This window comes from Corylus avellana, chromosome ca7 (genome assembly GCF_901000735.1).
Source record: "Corylus avellana chromosome ca7, CavTom2PMs-1.0".
NCBI classification, from domain to species: Eukaryota; Viridiplantae; Streptophyta; class Magnoliopsida; order Fagales; family Betulaceae; genus Corylus; species Corylus avellana.
In genome coordinates this window covers 10,070,769-10,083,999 of record NC_081547.1, presented here as the reverse complement: position 1 = coordinate 10,083,999, position 13,231 = coordinate 10,070,769, and the positions used below count along the sequence as shown (strand labels likewise).

General features: G+C 35.9%; 2 protein-coding genes across 4 annotated transcripts; both read right to left on the bottom strand.

Moving 5' to 3' along the window:
* Nucleotides 1-1,834: 1,834 nt before the first annotated feature.
* On the bottom strand, nt 1,835-4,082 carry LOC132187038 (pollen-specific leucine-rich repeat extensin-like protein 1). Its single transcript, XM_059601191.1, has one exon. It carries the CDS (start codon nt 3,840-3,842, stop codon nt 1,836-1,838), a length of 2,007 nt encoding a protein of 668 aa, XP_059457174.1. The 5' UTR covers nt 3,843-4,082; the 3' UTR covers nt 1,835.
* A 3,335-nt stretch (nt 4,083-7,417) lies between these two features.
* LOC132187220 (large ribosomal subunit protein eL20z-like) lies at nt 7,418-12,244 on the bottom strand. Of its 3 annotated transcripts, none has more exons than XM_059601460.1 (5): nt 12,226-12,244; nt 11,330-11,397; nt 9,315-9,441; nt 9,111-9,228; nt 7,418-7,845 (listed from the first exon to the last, which is right to left on the bottom strand). In XM_059601460.1, exons 2-5 carry the CDS (start codon nt 11,337-11,339, stop codon nt 7,792-7,794), a joined length of 309 nt encoding a protein of 102 aa, XP_059457443.1. In that variant the 5' UTR covers nt 11,340-11,397; nt 12,226-12,244; the 3' UTR covers nt 7,418-7,791. The 3 variants fall into 3 exon arrangements, with proteins under 3 accessions (XP_059457443.1, XP_059457441.1, XP_059457442.1); XM_059601458.1 differs by lacking the exon at nt 12,226-12,244 and adding an exon at nt 11,650-12,208 and having other exon boundaries at nt 9,315-9,550; XM_059601459.1 differs by lacking the exon at nt 12,226-12,244 and having other exon boundaries at nt 11,330-11,499.
* Nucleotides 12,245-13,231: the final 987 nt, after the last annotated feature.

Here is a 13,231-nt window from a genome sequence, read left to right as displayed (position 1 = left end):
TTTTCTTTTTTTCACCTAAGTTTTATTTTGTATGATAGATGATATTTCGTTTATAGCTAATTACAGAGATGGTACCTTCGTTCATTTTTCGTTAATAAAACTAATGGATTTTCACATCAAACCAATCACAACATGTCACGTGCATATGGCCCAATAAAAAAAAATTAAAAACTTTTAAAATGAATAAAAAAATAATTAAAAATAAAATTAAGGGGTGGTAGCCACCTCTATTTTGGCTATTCAACTACCCTCAAAGCTTTTTGGGCAGTTTAGCCACCTTCTAGACCTTTGAGAGTAGTAACTACCTCATGGCGGCTGTAAGGAGTGGCTTGTTTAGATTTCTTAACCTTATTTTATTAATTTCGTATTGAATTTATGTTGAATTTGCAAGTCGTGTTAAAATTTGATAAACCCTAAAGTGAAACCAACATAATAAGCCAAATTATAATTTCCCAAGTTCCTCCTCAGTATTCCTAAAACCGCTCTATGTCCTATAATTAGTTTAACTTAAATTAATCATATCAGACAATGGTTTATCACATCAAAAGTGCATGACATAAACGTGTGTGCCCAGCTGTGCCCCCTATATATATATATATAAAACATTACTTCTCCATTACCTTAAACAAATATCTTTCAGATGCCGACAAAGAGCCAACTGCTACTTCTCCCGCTCGCCTCTTCTACTTATCTGTCACACGCTAATTGCCAACTCACTCTCTGTCTCTCTCTCGCGCAAGCAGACGCCAAAGACAGCTAAACTCCAAACACATACACGTATTCCTATTCATTCCCCTTTTTCTTCCAAAAATAACGAACACCGTGGGTTTTGTTTGGCAATCCTTTCCTTTTCTTTTATTACTATTTATCATTATTTCTAAAAAAAAAAAAATTAACATAAAAATATTTGTATTTTTTTATTTTTTATATCACATTATTCATTTTTTATTATTATTTAAATAAAAAAAATCACTATAAAATAAAATTTTTTACTTTTTCATATTATTTTTTCACTTTTTTATACCAAACATTTTTACATTTTTTTTTTTTATATCCATTTATATCAACTGTCCAATGAAAAGGCTTTGCCAAACAAAGTCATGCACCTTTGGTTTGGTAATGGTTTGCTTTGCTTTGCCAAACAAAGTCATACACCTTTGGTTTGGTAATGGTTTGCTTTGGTACAAATACAAATTCTGACAAGTAGAATTTTATATAAAACATTTTAAAAAATGACAGAAATTTGCCCGGAAGAAATATTTTCTAACATATTTAAAATAGTGTCAAGTGTTTATAAACATTAAAAACGTTAGTCTAAGTTAGTAAACTGCTATTAATGACGTTAAGAATTTAATGTGTATTTTAAATGTCACTATTTTAAATGGGTTGAAAGATATTTTCTCTAAACTGATTTGGAGGAAATTTATGTCTCTAAAAAAAGGGGCGATTTTTTTTTTTTTTAAATGAAACCTAATGCAAGTTTGTAATTTATATAATACAAAATGTCCTTATTTATATAATAATAATAATATAAATATGGTAATCAAATCAAGAGGTTTGATTACAATAATAAATGAAAGATAAATAACTTAATAAGAAAAATACTTACTAAATCCTAAAAAAAACATAAAATAAAAGAGAATATAAAACATTCTAACAACAATAATATACAAACTTCCCATCTATAACAAATACATTGTTTCCAACTCCATGAAAAAAAAAAAAAAAAAATTAAACTTGGTATCTGCCTATGTATGTATAATCAGATTCAAATGTCAATACTGAACAGAAAAATAGAATTAAAAAAAAAAAACAAAAACAAAAACCATGGCGATCTAACTTGGAGCGGCTCCTCCGCCGACAGTGTGTGTATCTGGTACTCGCTTCTGCTTGATAGAATTCATCTTCTCCAATTTGAGCTTTGCTCTAAACATTGCAATGAAGCGATCGGCTTTGTTGTCGACGTCGGGGCTCGGACAGAACATCGGCGTCGACGTCGATGGATCTCCGCCGTCCGTCTCATCCAACCGATCTGGAGAACCGCTACGCGAACTAGTACTGCTTTGGATCCTAACGAAGTCGCCTTGCTCCACGAACTTCCATGCCGGCATTTTGAATGGTGGCGGCGGCGGTGGTATCGGAATCAGCGGCGACTCGTTCCCGGATCTCACGTTTTCGTCGAAACTGCTTGTCTTTGCTGGCAATGGGGGCTTACGCGCCGTCTTAGCTCGTGGTGGCAGCGCTGGCGCTGGTGGTGGTGGTGGTGGTGGTGGTGGAACTGAATGAACCTTCTTGGTCTTCGTCTTCTTGGAAGAGAACAGGTTGTGAAAGACTGAAGAAGGCGGAGGAGGCAGCGGCGGAGGAGGTGGCGGAGGCGATAAAGGAAGGGACGAAGCGGGTTGAGAATTTAGAATAGAGTCGAGGTTTTCGACGCTCTTTTGCCTTCGCTTCTTCCTCTTCCCCGTCAACGAGATCAAGAAATCTTTGGTAGCGGAGCTTCCTGGTGATCTCTTCTTCTCGTTCCTTTCGCCGTAACTCTTTTCCTCCGCCTGTTGAAACACAGGCGGTGGTGGAGGCGGAGGCGGTGGTGGAGGCGGAGGTTGGCTTTCATTTTCAGTCTTTTCGTGGTGCCTAAGAGCTTGATATGATCTTCTCTTTGCTCCCGGTGATCTCTTCTTCTCGTTCCTTTCGCCGTAACTCTTTTCCTCCGCCTGTTGAAACACCGGCGGTGGTGGAGGCGGAGGTTGGCTTTCATTTTCAGTCTTTTCGTGGTGCCCAAGAGCTTGATATGATCTTCTCTTTGCTCCCGGTGATCTCTTCTTCTCGTTCCTTTCGCCGTAACTCTTCTGCTCCGCCTGTTGAAACAACGGCGGCGGTGGAGGCGGAGGCGGAGGCGGAGGTTGGCTTTCATTTTCAGTCTTTTCGTGGTGCTCAAGAGCTTGATATGATCTTCTCTTTGCTCCTGGTGATCTCTTCTTCTCGTTCCTTTCGCCGTAACTCTTCTGCTCTGCCTGTTGAAACACCGGCGCTGGTGGAGGCGGAGGCGGAGGCGGAGGTTGGCTTTCATTTTCAGTCTTTTCGTGGTGCCCAAGAGCTTGATATGATCTTCTCTTTGCCATGCGCTTAACCGACTTCGGCCGCGCCGGCGTGGATTGTGGCGGCGGAAACGGTGGCGAAGGAGCCCGAGGAGGCGAATATGATGAAACTTCCTCTCTGCCGCCGTCGAAAGTATCCACAGCTATAGTGTTCGTGTTCGTGTTCGTCTTCATCTCCGAGTCTTCTTCTTGAGGCTCCTGCCATGGCTGGCGGTGATGAAGCTGATCCGAGCCCGGAAAGCGGTAATTGCTGATGTGGGTGTCGTCGCAAAATCGCCACCGCTCATCTTCAGCCACCCATGCAGACTGTTGACGTAGATCCGGGTAGGAACTGCTGCTCCTTAACCTGTTTGTGGTGGTGTTGTAGCCAGCCGTCCGATCAGAATACTCGTACCATGGATGCGGTGTCGAAGGGTTTGACTTGTTAGCCTCTTGCGATGCATTTGAAACGCTTCGATCTTCGTTGTTGTGGTTACCATTGAGGAAGGCGCAGGCAATGGCGAAAAGAACAAGGACTAGATTTAGGGAATCCCAGCTCTTCTTCACCAGATGGGGTCTAAAGATTTGCGAGGAGAAAGAGAGAAAGGAAGGGAGTAGGACGAAGATGAAGAAAAGGGCGATGACCAGCAAGAGTACAAGAAGCAGACCGGAGTTGAGGAAGAGGGAGGAGGAGCGGCGGCGGCGGGGGCGGAGATTGTTGGTGTTCTGCAGCCAAAATGGTGGGAGGATGTCTTCCTCTTCCTCCATTATTTGTGGGTGTGGGTGAGGGTGAGAAATGAGAATTGAGATGATGAGCTTTTTCAGATATTTTTGCTTTGCTTTTGTTTTGCTTTCTGTGTATTTCCCCTTTGGGGTTTGTTTGCCCTTTTGCTTGCTTTTATGTGCTTTGCCTCTCAGCTTGTGGCTTGAATCGCTTGATAAAGATACACGAATTACGTATTTAAGTGCTGAAAATGGGGAGAGGTGGTATATAATAATTACTGTGGGGTCTTCTGTTTTTTCTCTAAATGGAAAATGTAAATGATATACACACTTTCACTCTCATAGTTACATTTTCGTACGAAGATCTGACTACTGTGACGTGACAATGTCCATCAATCTTCAGATTTTTTTTTTTTTTTCTTTTAACAGAAGTTGATTTAAAGGTCGATGAGAACTGTCATATCATCAATTGAGTAATATTACATACGACACATTCATCTTACTAGACTAATGTGACAATGTCCATTAGCTCTTCTTTATTTTTTATTTTTTAATGACTAATAAGTATTACCACATCAATCCAATAGAACGAGTACAATATGTAGCATTACTATTTTTTTAATTTACATTCATATTTTACTTGACTAATGTAATAATGCTCAACTGCTCTTAGATTAATCTTTGCTAAAAAAAAAAAATATCCAAGAATTGATGATCATCGTCACATAAGCGTATAATACAGTACATAACATTTATCTTTATAAAACTGCCACGAAAACACATATTTTTGAAAGAGATTCTTTTAAATCTGTTAATGATATTGAAAAAAGAATGTGTTTTTTAGAAAACTTGATAGACAAGAAAGGGGGCGGCATCACCAATGTTGGCTCATGGCTGGCACTGTAAGAATGACAGCGAGATTGGCTGCAAGATTGGGACACGATTGATGGTAGACTGTGTAGTAGTTAAACAATGGGCTTGACTAAAACCCTCACACTCATCATACAACTATCCACACCAGACCCACCCATCCATCCATCCCATCTTCAAGGGAAGTGCCACCGCAAAATCAGTCTAAATTTGTGCCATTATCTATATATCTTCTTCCTTCACTTTCTTAAAAAAGAAAAACACTACCTCAAAAATCGAGCCCCATACCCCAACACCAACAAGTGATTCGATTCGAGGGTTTATTCTTAAAACATACTTTATTCTAAGAATTATTGCGCATTTAGAGAAAATCTTTTTAAAATTTAAAAATTTTCAATTTACATTTATGAACTTTTTTTTTTAATTAATTTACCTTTTTCATTAATTTTTGACGAAAATGCCTAAAATACTAAATTACCCTTTTTCGTTAGTTTTAATCGTTAATTTCTAACGAAAATGCCTAAAATACTAAATTACCCTTCGATTTTCATTTTTTAACTTTTTAATTTGAAATTAAGGATAAATTTAAAATATTATAAAAAATTTAGGAGTATAAACGTCATTTTATCACTTCTAAAGTTTAAAAACTGACGAAGGGAGGTCAATTGAATCAAATTAAAAGTTCAAGAGATTAAATTGAGAATTTTTTTAAATTTAAAGGGTTTTGTCAAAACGCATAGTAGTTCAGAGGTGTAAAGTGAAATTTCTTCAAACATTTTTTTCTAAAAAATTTCAAAACCAAAAACACAAAATCATTTTCTTAGTCGTTATCAAATATTTCAAAATTTTAACGTTTCCTTGAAAACCACTATTTGCCTTATAATTTATTTATTTATTTATTTTCAATTATGCATGTTGCAGCCTTTGTTTATATATATATATATATATATATATATATATATATATATATATATATATATATATTAATTAAATTATTAAATTTCTTATTTTTAATTTAAATTTTTGAGATTAGTGGCAATTTAATATAAATGTAGAGGAGTTGAGGCTTTTATTTCTTATTTAAACTAAAACAGAAGTCCTATTTATTATCAACTTAAATTTTTTGAAATAATTGTTCATTTATTGAAAAATAAAAAGAGTAGAAATTAGGAGACGGGCATACATTCCGCGGGCGACAGTGGGTGGGAAGTAGAGAAAGGTTAATTAAGGAAAGCGTGTTTTGCTTTTGTTTGTATGTTTTCCTTTCCCTGTCAAAGCTTTCAAAAGATCAACACTTTTACAGCACGCTTTTAAACTTTGATGCCAACACTTTTGTTTCTTTTACTTATAAACTAAACACTTTATAATACAACATTGTGTGAACTTCTCGTATACTTATAATGGATATTTTAATTTTGGGGTTTTCAAAATTGGTAAATAATTTTTTGTTTTACCGTCGTGTAACAAATAACTCACTTCGTACAAAATTCAGTTATTTTTTTCGATATGGTCATTATGAAAGTGCAAATTTTATCTTAAATGCCATTGTAAAAAGTAAAATAAAACAGAGGTTGGCGTTGGGTGCTCCACTGACCACTCCTATGGTCTTGGGAGTGGTTCAACTGCTAGGGGCTTGAGTTGCTGACTTGTCAGCCTTTTTCTGCCACTTTGACATGACTCTCACTAGGTCGAGTTGGCTAGAGTTCACACAAAACGGGAAGTTAAGCAAGGCGTGAAAGCGCACATCTGGTAGGCATATTGGTTGTAAGCCAACGCGACATCCTTGGTTGAGTCATAGCCCATTCTTGAATCTCAGTCTCGAACTTCTCCTAGGCTTTTAGGGGTGGTTCAACCATTTCCTCCGCCCATCTTGGGGGTGGTCAGCCACCCAATGCCATCTTTTTTTTTTTTTCTTTTTTTATATATATATAATATTATTTTAAGGTAAAATTGTAATTTCACAATGACCATGCCAAAAAAATAGTTAAATTTGTGTGAGATGGAGTTCTTTGTTACACAGGTATGCCATATAGAGGTATTTATCACTTTTGAAAGTAGTTCGGGGTTTTGACAAATAGTTTAGGGGGTTTAAATAATATGAGAAGACACCCCTGGAGAAAGGAAAAAAAAAAAAGAAGTTTATATCGTTAGAAAAGTTGACAAAATTCATTAATATGACACATTAACACCAATCATAATGTGACCTGTTTTTTTTCCTTATCATAAAGAGTGTTCAATAACTTTTTAAACTCCAAAAGAAAAAAATAAAATAAAAAAATAACTATTTATCAAAAACCCACATTACGTTGACCAATTTTACATTTGCCCCCTTTTTTTTAACCGTTATCTTTTACCGAAAAAGTTATTCAAAACTTAAACGGAAGCCAAAAGAATTTAAAGAGAAAACTGAAAATCTTAAAAATAGGCTTCAGAGTTTAGACTTGGACTTGGTCAACGAGGATGGCGGCTTTGTCCAATGTGCTCAAGTAGGAGGAGGATGGGGAGAGAATTCCGGACACGACGCCGATGGAGTTCCCTCAAAGTTTTCTTGTGTCAACACGACAGCTTTGTTTGCCAGACAGACAGCAGACAGGGATTCCATGCTTAATTACATGAGAATTCAATTTCCCATGCAAACAAGTTAATTATTGAGTACAAGTGTAAACAAATTCATTTTTGTATTATAATAATCAACACCAACTCTAGGGGAATAATTCCCACAAAAATAAAAAAATGTAACACGCCATGCACATACAAAATCTACAAAAAATAATTATAAATAATTGAATGTAGAGTGCATTTGAAAAGTCATGATGAACAGAAAAAATAAAATAAAATGCTTATGATTAGCTAATTTAAATAGAAATGTAGAGAATTCATGGCAGTTGTGGTCTCTTACTATACAAGGCTCGTATTATGCACAACGCTAAAGGGAAACCCAGAAACTGCTTTTAGGTATTCACATAGCTGAACCTTCAGTTAAAACAGTTGCCTTCTTCTGGCACCTTTAAGAACTGCAAGGAAGCTTTGACCAGTTGAGAGTTGTAAACCATCAGCTCAGGCTTTTCCTCAAGGAAGGTGAGGATGATGATGGGTACTTGAGCATAATTGTAGTGAAAAAGGACTATAAGAGAATAACAGCTCCTGTTATTATCACAGCAATTGTACATAGCATAGCCTGCAGCAAAAACCATAACATTTGCGATTAATGAAAAAAGATCAATTTTTGTTAATACCATTAAAAGCGTAAGCCGCCTTTAGGTACACAGGATAAGTGGCAAAGCTTAGCCCGCAACAACCATGACATTTGGGATTAATGAAAAAGATAAATGGCATACACATGCTTCAATCATAATTCATTGCAATTGAGCCCATATAATAATTTTCACTGCAAGATCTGCTAATAACAGTGACTACCTGGCTTTTCACAACTTTACAGAGAAGATAGATAAAAGTGGGGAAAGCAGATTTTTTTGTGGTTGTGCTTGCACTGTGTACAAGCACATTGTGTATGTGTGTGTTGGTAGGATTGGAGGGGAAGTGCCACTATTTAATGTTGTATTGATCAATTGTGAAAAATTTATCTGTCCCCTCCCACGGCCCACCCCCATCCCTTCAAACAGAAAGAAAGAAAGAAAGAGTGAGAGATGATCCGGGACAAGTGTTTGGATCTATTATGACATAGCCGCAAGGCGCTCAATGGACACTTTTAATCTTATAAAGGTTCTCAATGGACACTTTTCAATCTTATAAAGGCGCTCAATGGACACTTTGTAATCTTATAAAACATTTTCAGGTCTTTGAATAGACGCAAAAACAATTTTTTTTTTGGGATAAATATACTTTGGCCCCTCAATTAACATCCATTTATTATTGTCCCATAAACTGACAGCTGTGACATTTAGATACATCAAACTATCATTTTGTTGCAATTAAACCACTTTTCTGTCATTCTTCCAAAAATACTCCTATTTTCTAAAATTTCATTAAAAAACTAAAGCCAACAATCAAAATTTCATACAAATTCCTTCTATATTAATCGAACATTTCTCTATGTTTTTTAGTATTTAATCAAAATTTAATTTAATTTAATTTTTTTTCTTTTTTAAAGAAAATAGCGGTATTTTCGGAAGAATGACAAAAAAGTGGCTTAATTGCAACAAAATTGTAGTTTGATATATTCCAAGTGTCACACATGTCTTCGTGGGACTTTTTTGAAAATGGTTGATAGTTCAGGGAACTTGAGTATATTTAACCCATTTTTATTTTGTGCAACTCACTATATTCATATCTCAATTAGTAGCACCGCTCATATTAAAATGTTTCGATATTACAAAAAGAAAAAACAATTGCGATAAGAGGTTATAAAGGTTGTCATATACCAGTTGAAAAAAATAAACTAGCAAACAAAGCATAAGATTAAACAGCGAGTGTTGCACTTACAGCAACTGTATTGGCAGCAAGTCCATCCCGCTCCCTTGGATCCTTATGATAGTACTTTCTAAAGTAAAGAATTGAAGCATAGTACCACAGCAGCGGGCATGCAAATCCTAGCAAAAGACTGCAAGAGAAAATGCAGCCATCAAGACACACACAATGGGAGAGAGATGGAGAGAGATAGTGAAGAGAAGAGCTATGAAAACTCACGAAAACCATCCAATTCCGCAGCCAAAGCAAGGAAGGGGCTTATCAAACATTCCCAATTGAGGGTTCTCTGCATCTTTAATATTGGTATAGTCGCCGTTTCTGTGGTCCACTACATCTGTTGAGAGTCCTGTGTTCATTGTAACACATTCAGCGACTTGTTCAGATAAAGGCATACAGATTGCAGAGTTGCTGCAAAAAGAAACCAACAACAACAGCAGCAAGGCACAATGATGCGGCTGCAAAAAAGAGGATTCAGTTGCCGTTTCTTTTGCAATTTTCCAGTTTTGGCAATTTAGGTTTTTAACATGGGGGGCCGATGTCAAGCATCAAACAAGATTTGCATGGTCTTCGACGTTGCCTTGAAAGAATCAGTATATGATTAAATCCGTTTTAAACTTAAGCAATAGCTCAAGAAAATTATGGGATTTTTCTTTTTATAAGTAGTGGCATAATCGTAATTTTGTGCAAAATACTGCATAGATTCTATTCAATGTAAGGTTAAATTTGTTCAAGTGTTTCTAGCAGTATCTGAGTCCGTTGAGTGCTCTATTGAGTACGCAGCTAGTGCTCCTCAGGTAAGATTGTGTCTGACTTACTTTCCATATTGGTGGAAGACATTTACTTTCCAATCAAGTTTGCTAGGCAATAAATTTATTCAGTTGTAATCAAACGAATTTAGAATTGAATGTCCCTCTTCTTCTTCTTCTTCTTTCTTATAATTTCTGCAGTATTCTCCACAAAGTCTGCCGGTCGTTAAGCAAAACTATCCACATCAAACAACCTCTGCAGCTCCAATCTATCATGCCTAAAACCCATATCTATTAATGCCCCATCACCTCAGAACAACCTACAACTATTACACCATCTTTCTCATGAACCATATTTCAACCACACTTCATCACCATCATCATGATCTTCTTTCTTTCTTTCTTTCAATTTCTGCAGTATTCACCATGAAGTCTGCCTGTTGTTAAGCAAAACTATCCACATCAAACAACCTCTGCAACTCCAATTCCCTAAAACCCAAATCCATTAATGCTCCATCACCTCAGAACAACCTGCAACTATTAAACCATCTTTCTCATGTACTATATTTCATCCACACTTCATCTTGTCCTACATCACATAAGTATTTTGTTTCTCCATTTACTTTGAACACAAAATTACTAATTGCTAAACACATCCAAAAGAGACACTGGGCTGCTGGTCCTTGGTTTATGTTCATTTCAATTTAAATCCAATGAACAAGTGTTTGCTATTGTGATGAAACTCGAAAACAACTTTACTATTCACATAATAACAACTCCAAGAATATCAAATTAACAATAACTGTCAGGCTGTCTATAGTGTTCATAAAGTTTCAGACAAAGGAAGTTATCAAAGGACAACTAATTGTTAAAAAACATAAACCTGACCTAGTTAACTGTAATTTTTCTCTGATAGCAAGCAGAGGACATTTATTAGGAAATAATATATTGTGTTCTTATTGAGTTAAAGACCTAAGAAGAAAGATCAGAGGATTAGCATCACGGTAATGAGACAAACTTTATCAACAGTCCTGTATACTAGAGAGCTTATTAACTATTAACAGTAACATTGTAAGAGGCTCACAGGGCTAGAAGTCAATCAAGTATCATTTCTACTCATTGGTCCTCAACATTACATCGTGTCAGACCAACATTTGGTTAGAAGTTCTGACAATATAGATATCTCCCAGCTCATTGATTTAAAAGAAAATTAAATTATCTTTACGCCCAGTGAGTTTCAAATTCCAAAAACAATATTTGAGCCATAAATATTATCTAGCACAGGGAAGACAGACAATCATTATAACCACATACAATTTTGCTTGCATCAAGACCACCTAGAAATAAACTAATAAAAAGAGATCAGAAAGCCCTTCAAAAGAATTTAAGAAAGGAAAAAAAAAAATCAAACTAGCAATATTAAGGCTAAGTCCAAACTATATCAAGTAGAAAAAAGACGGGGAAAAGAACACAGAAGAAGTTGAGTACTCTGATCCATGTCTCCCAGAGAGAAATTATCGCAACAGCCTCAACTTCCTTCCCTGCCTTTAAAGCACCTGCTACATGAAAAATACATGTATTAAAAAGATGAAGATAGGTTGACTATAAGATTCTTAAAGAAGTGTACAACTTTGAAGTGACAAGGTAGAAATTTATATATATATATATATAGAAAAAATAAAAAATAATAATAATAATAATAAAACTCATTGTGTACTGCATACAGTAAATTAATTTTCCAACAAAGTTCAGACATGTCATTTAATCAGTACAGACTCGAAAAATGATTAATTCTGCCAAGTAAGCACCTTCAAAATGATGCTTCCTGCACCGCATATAACAAATTACCCACCACCTGGAAAACCCAATCTACTTAAGAATAGACACATCTTTGATGTCAAAAAGCATAGACATCTATCAAGTATTGTATACGCCACTATGATAATGTCACCACCAAGCAGAATCTTCATAGAGGGAAAATATACACACAAACAAATCAAATACATCTGACGCACTATAAACGAAACAGTCTCAAAAGATCCCGGCTAATCACTTAACAGGCTGTCAGTTTTCTCTAAGATCTTACTCCTGTGTACACACCTAACCTTTGATATCAATAATTTAACCCCAGAACTCTGTCACATATGCACTATACTTCTAAAAAGATATATCATAAAAATGATATAAAAATACACCGCCTTTTCTCTTTGCCATTCAGAGACACTCTGACTTATATGATGAGAACAACCTCCACACTGTGGTACATTGGAAAAAGGATAACTGGAAATTCTGCATGCCAAATTTTCAAAGAATTATACAATTTCCAACAACAATGATCCCTAATCCCATAAGATCATTATGGAAAAATGCATAGAAAATATTACCTAACCTAGATTCTGAATCCAAATTGTGTTTCACCAGAAAACAGAATTATTACACTCATTTGAGCCATAATATGATTGGTGGGTTCAAAATGGCAGGAGGTCACGCTATCATAGCTCATAAGCATTCTCAAGGAAGCACCACCTGCATCCAATTCCTTTTTAGTTACCACTATTGACCAGCAAATTTGATAACTCAAGCTAAATCTTCCAGAGTCATTAAGTGGTTTCAAACAGTAAAAGAGATCGACAGCAACAAAGTTATAATTTCCTTAGATTCAGCTGGATACATCAAAACAAAAGGGATAATAAGAGTTCATGTAACATGATATACATCAAACCAAAAGAGAAGAGAAATGGCACTTAGGGTTTCGTTTACAAAACCATTATAGCAAAGCTGTTTTAATTAGATTTGTTTTATACACCTTTGACACAATCCAAACCCGACACGGAAACACAAATTGTCACCCCTAGCGAAGCATGTTACTGCACAATCAATTAGGCATTACTTTGTGCTCTGGAATTAACATAATTTGCTTTGGAAATAACATTTCCCTTTCAAAATAACCATTGCATTTCCGTTAAATTCTTTCTTCCCTGACTATTGTCTGCTCGAAGATGTGTCCAGATTCCTTAGTCAAAGTCTATGATAATAGGTTCACAATTTATGCTGACAAAATGCAAACGTTTTACATAGCTAAACACATATATCACAACCCTGTCAATTACATGGACAGGTTCTGCCCATGACACTGTAACATATCGCTACAAAATTCTTGTATGATATGGTAGATTGCTCATATGATTATCCAAAGAATATATTACTTCCTCCCTGTAGTGCTGAGCAAACCTAGATGTGCTGGAGGAGTGCGCGGTTTGGAGAAGGTGGCAAAAATAACAAACCTCAGGTAAAAGTTCATAATTCATCACTAACTGATTTAAAAGAAAAAATATCAAGTCCTTTAAATGCTGATAATCTAGTTAAACTTCCCAAACATTGAAGAAATCC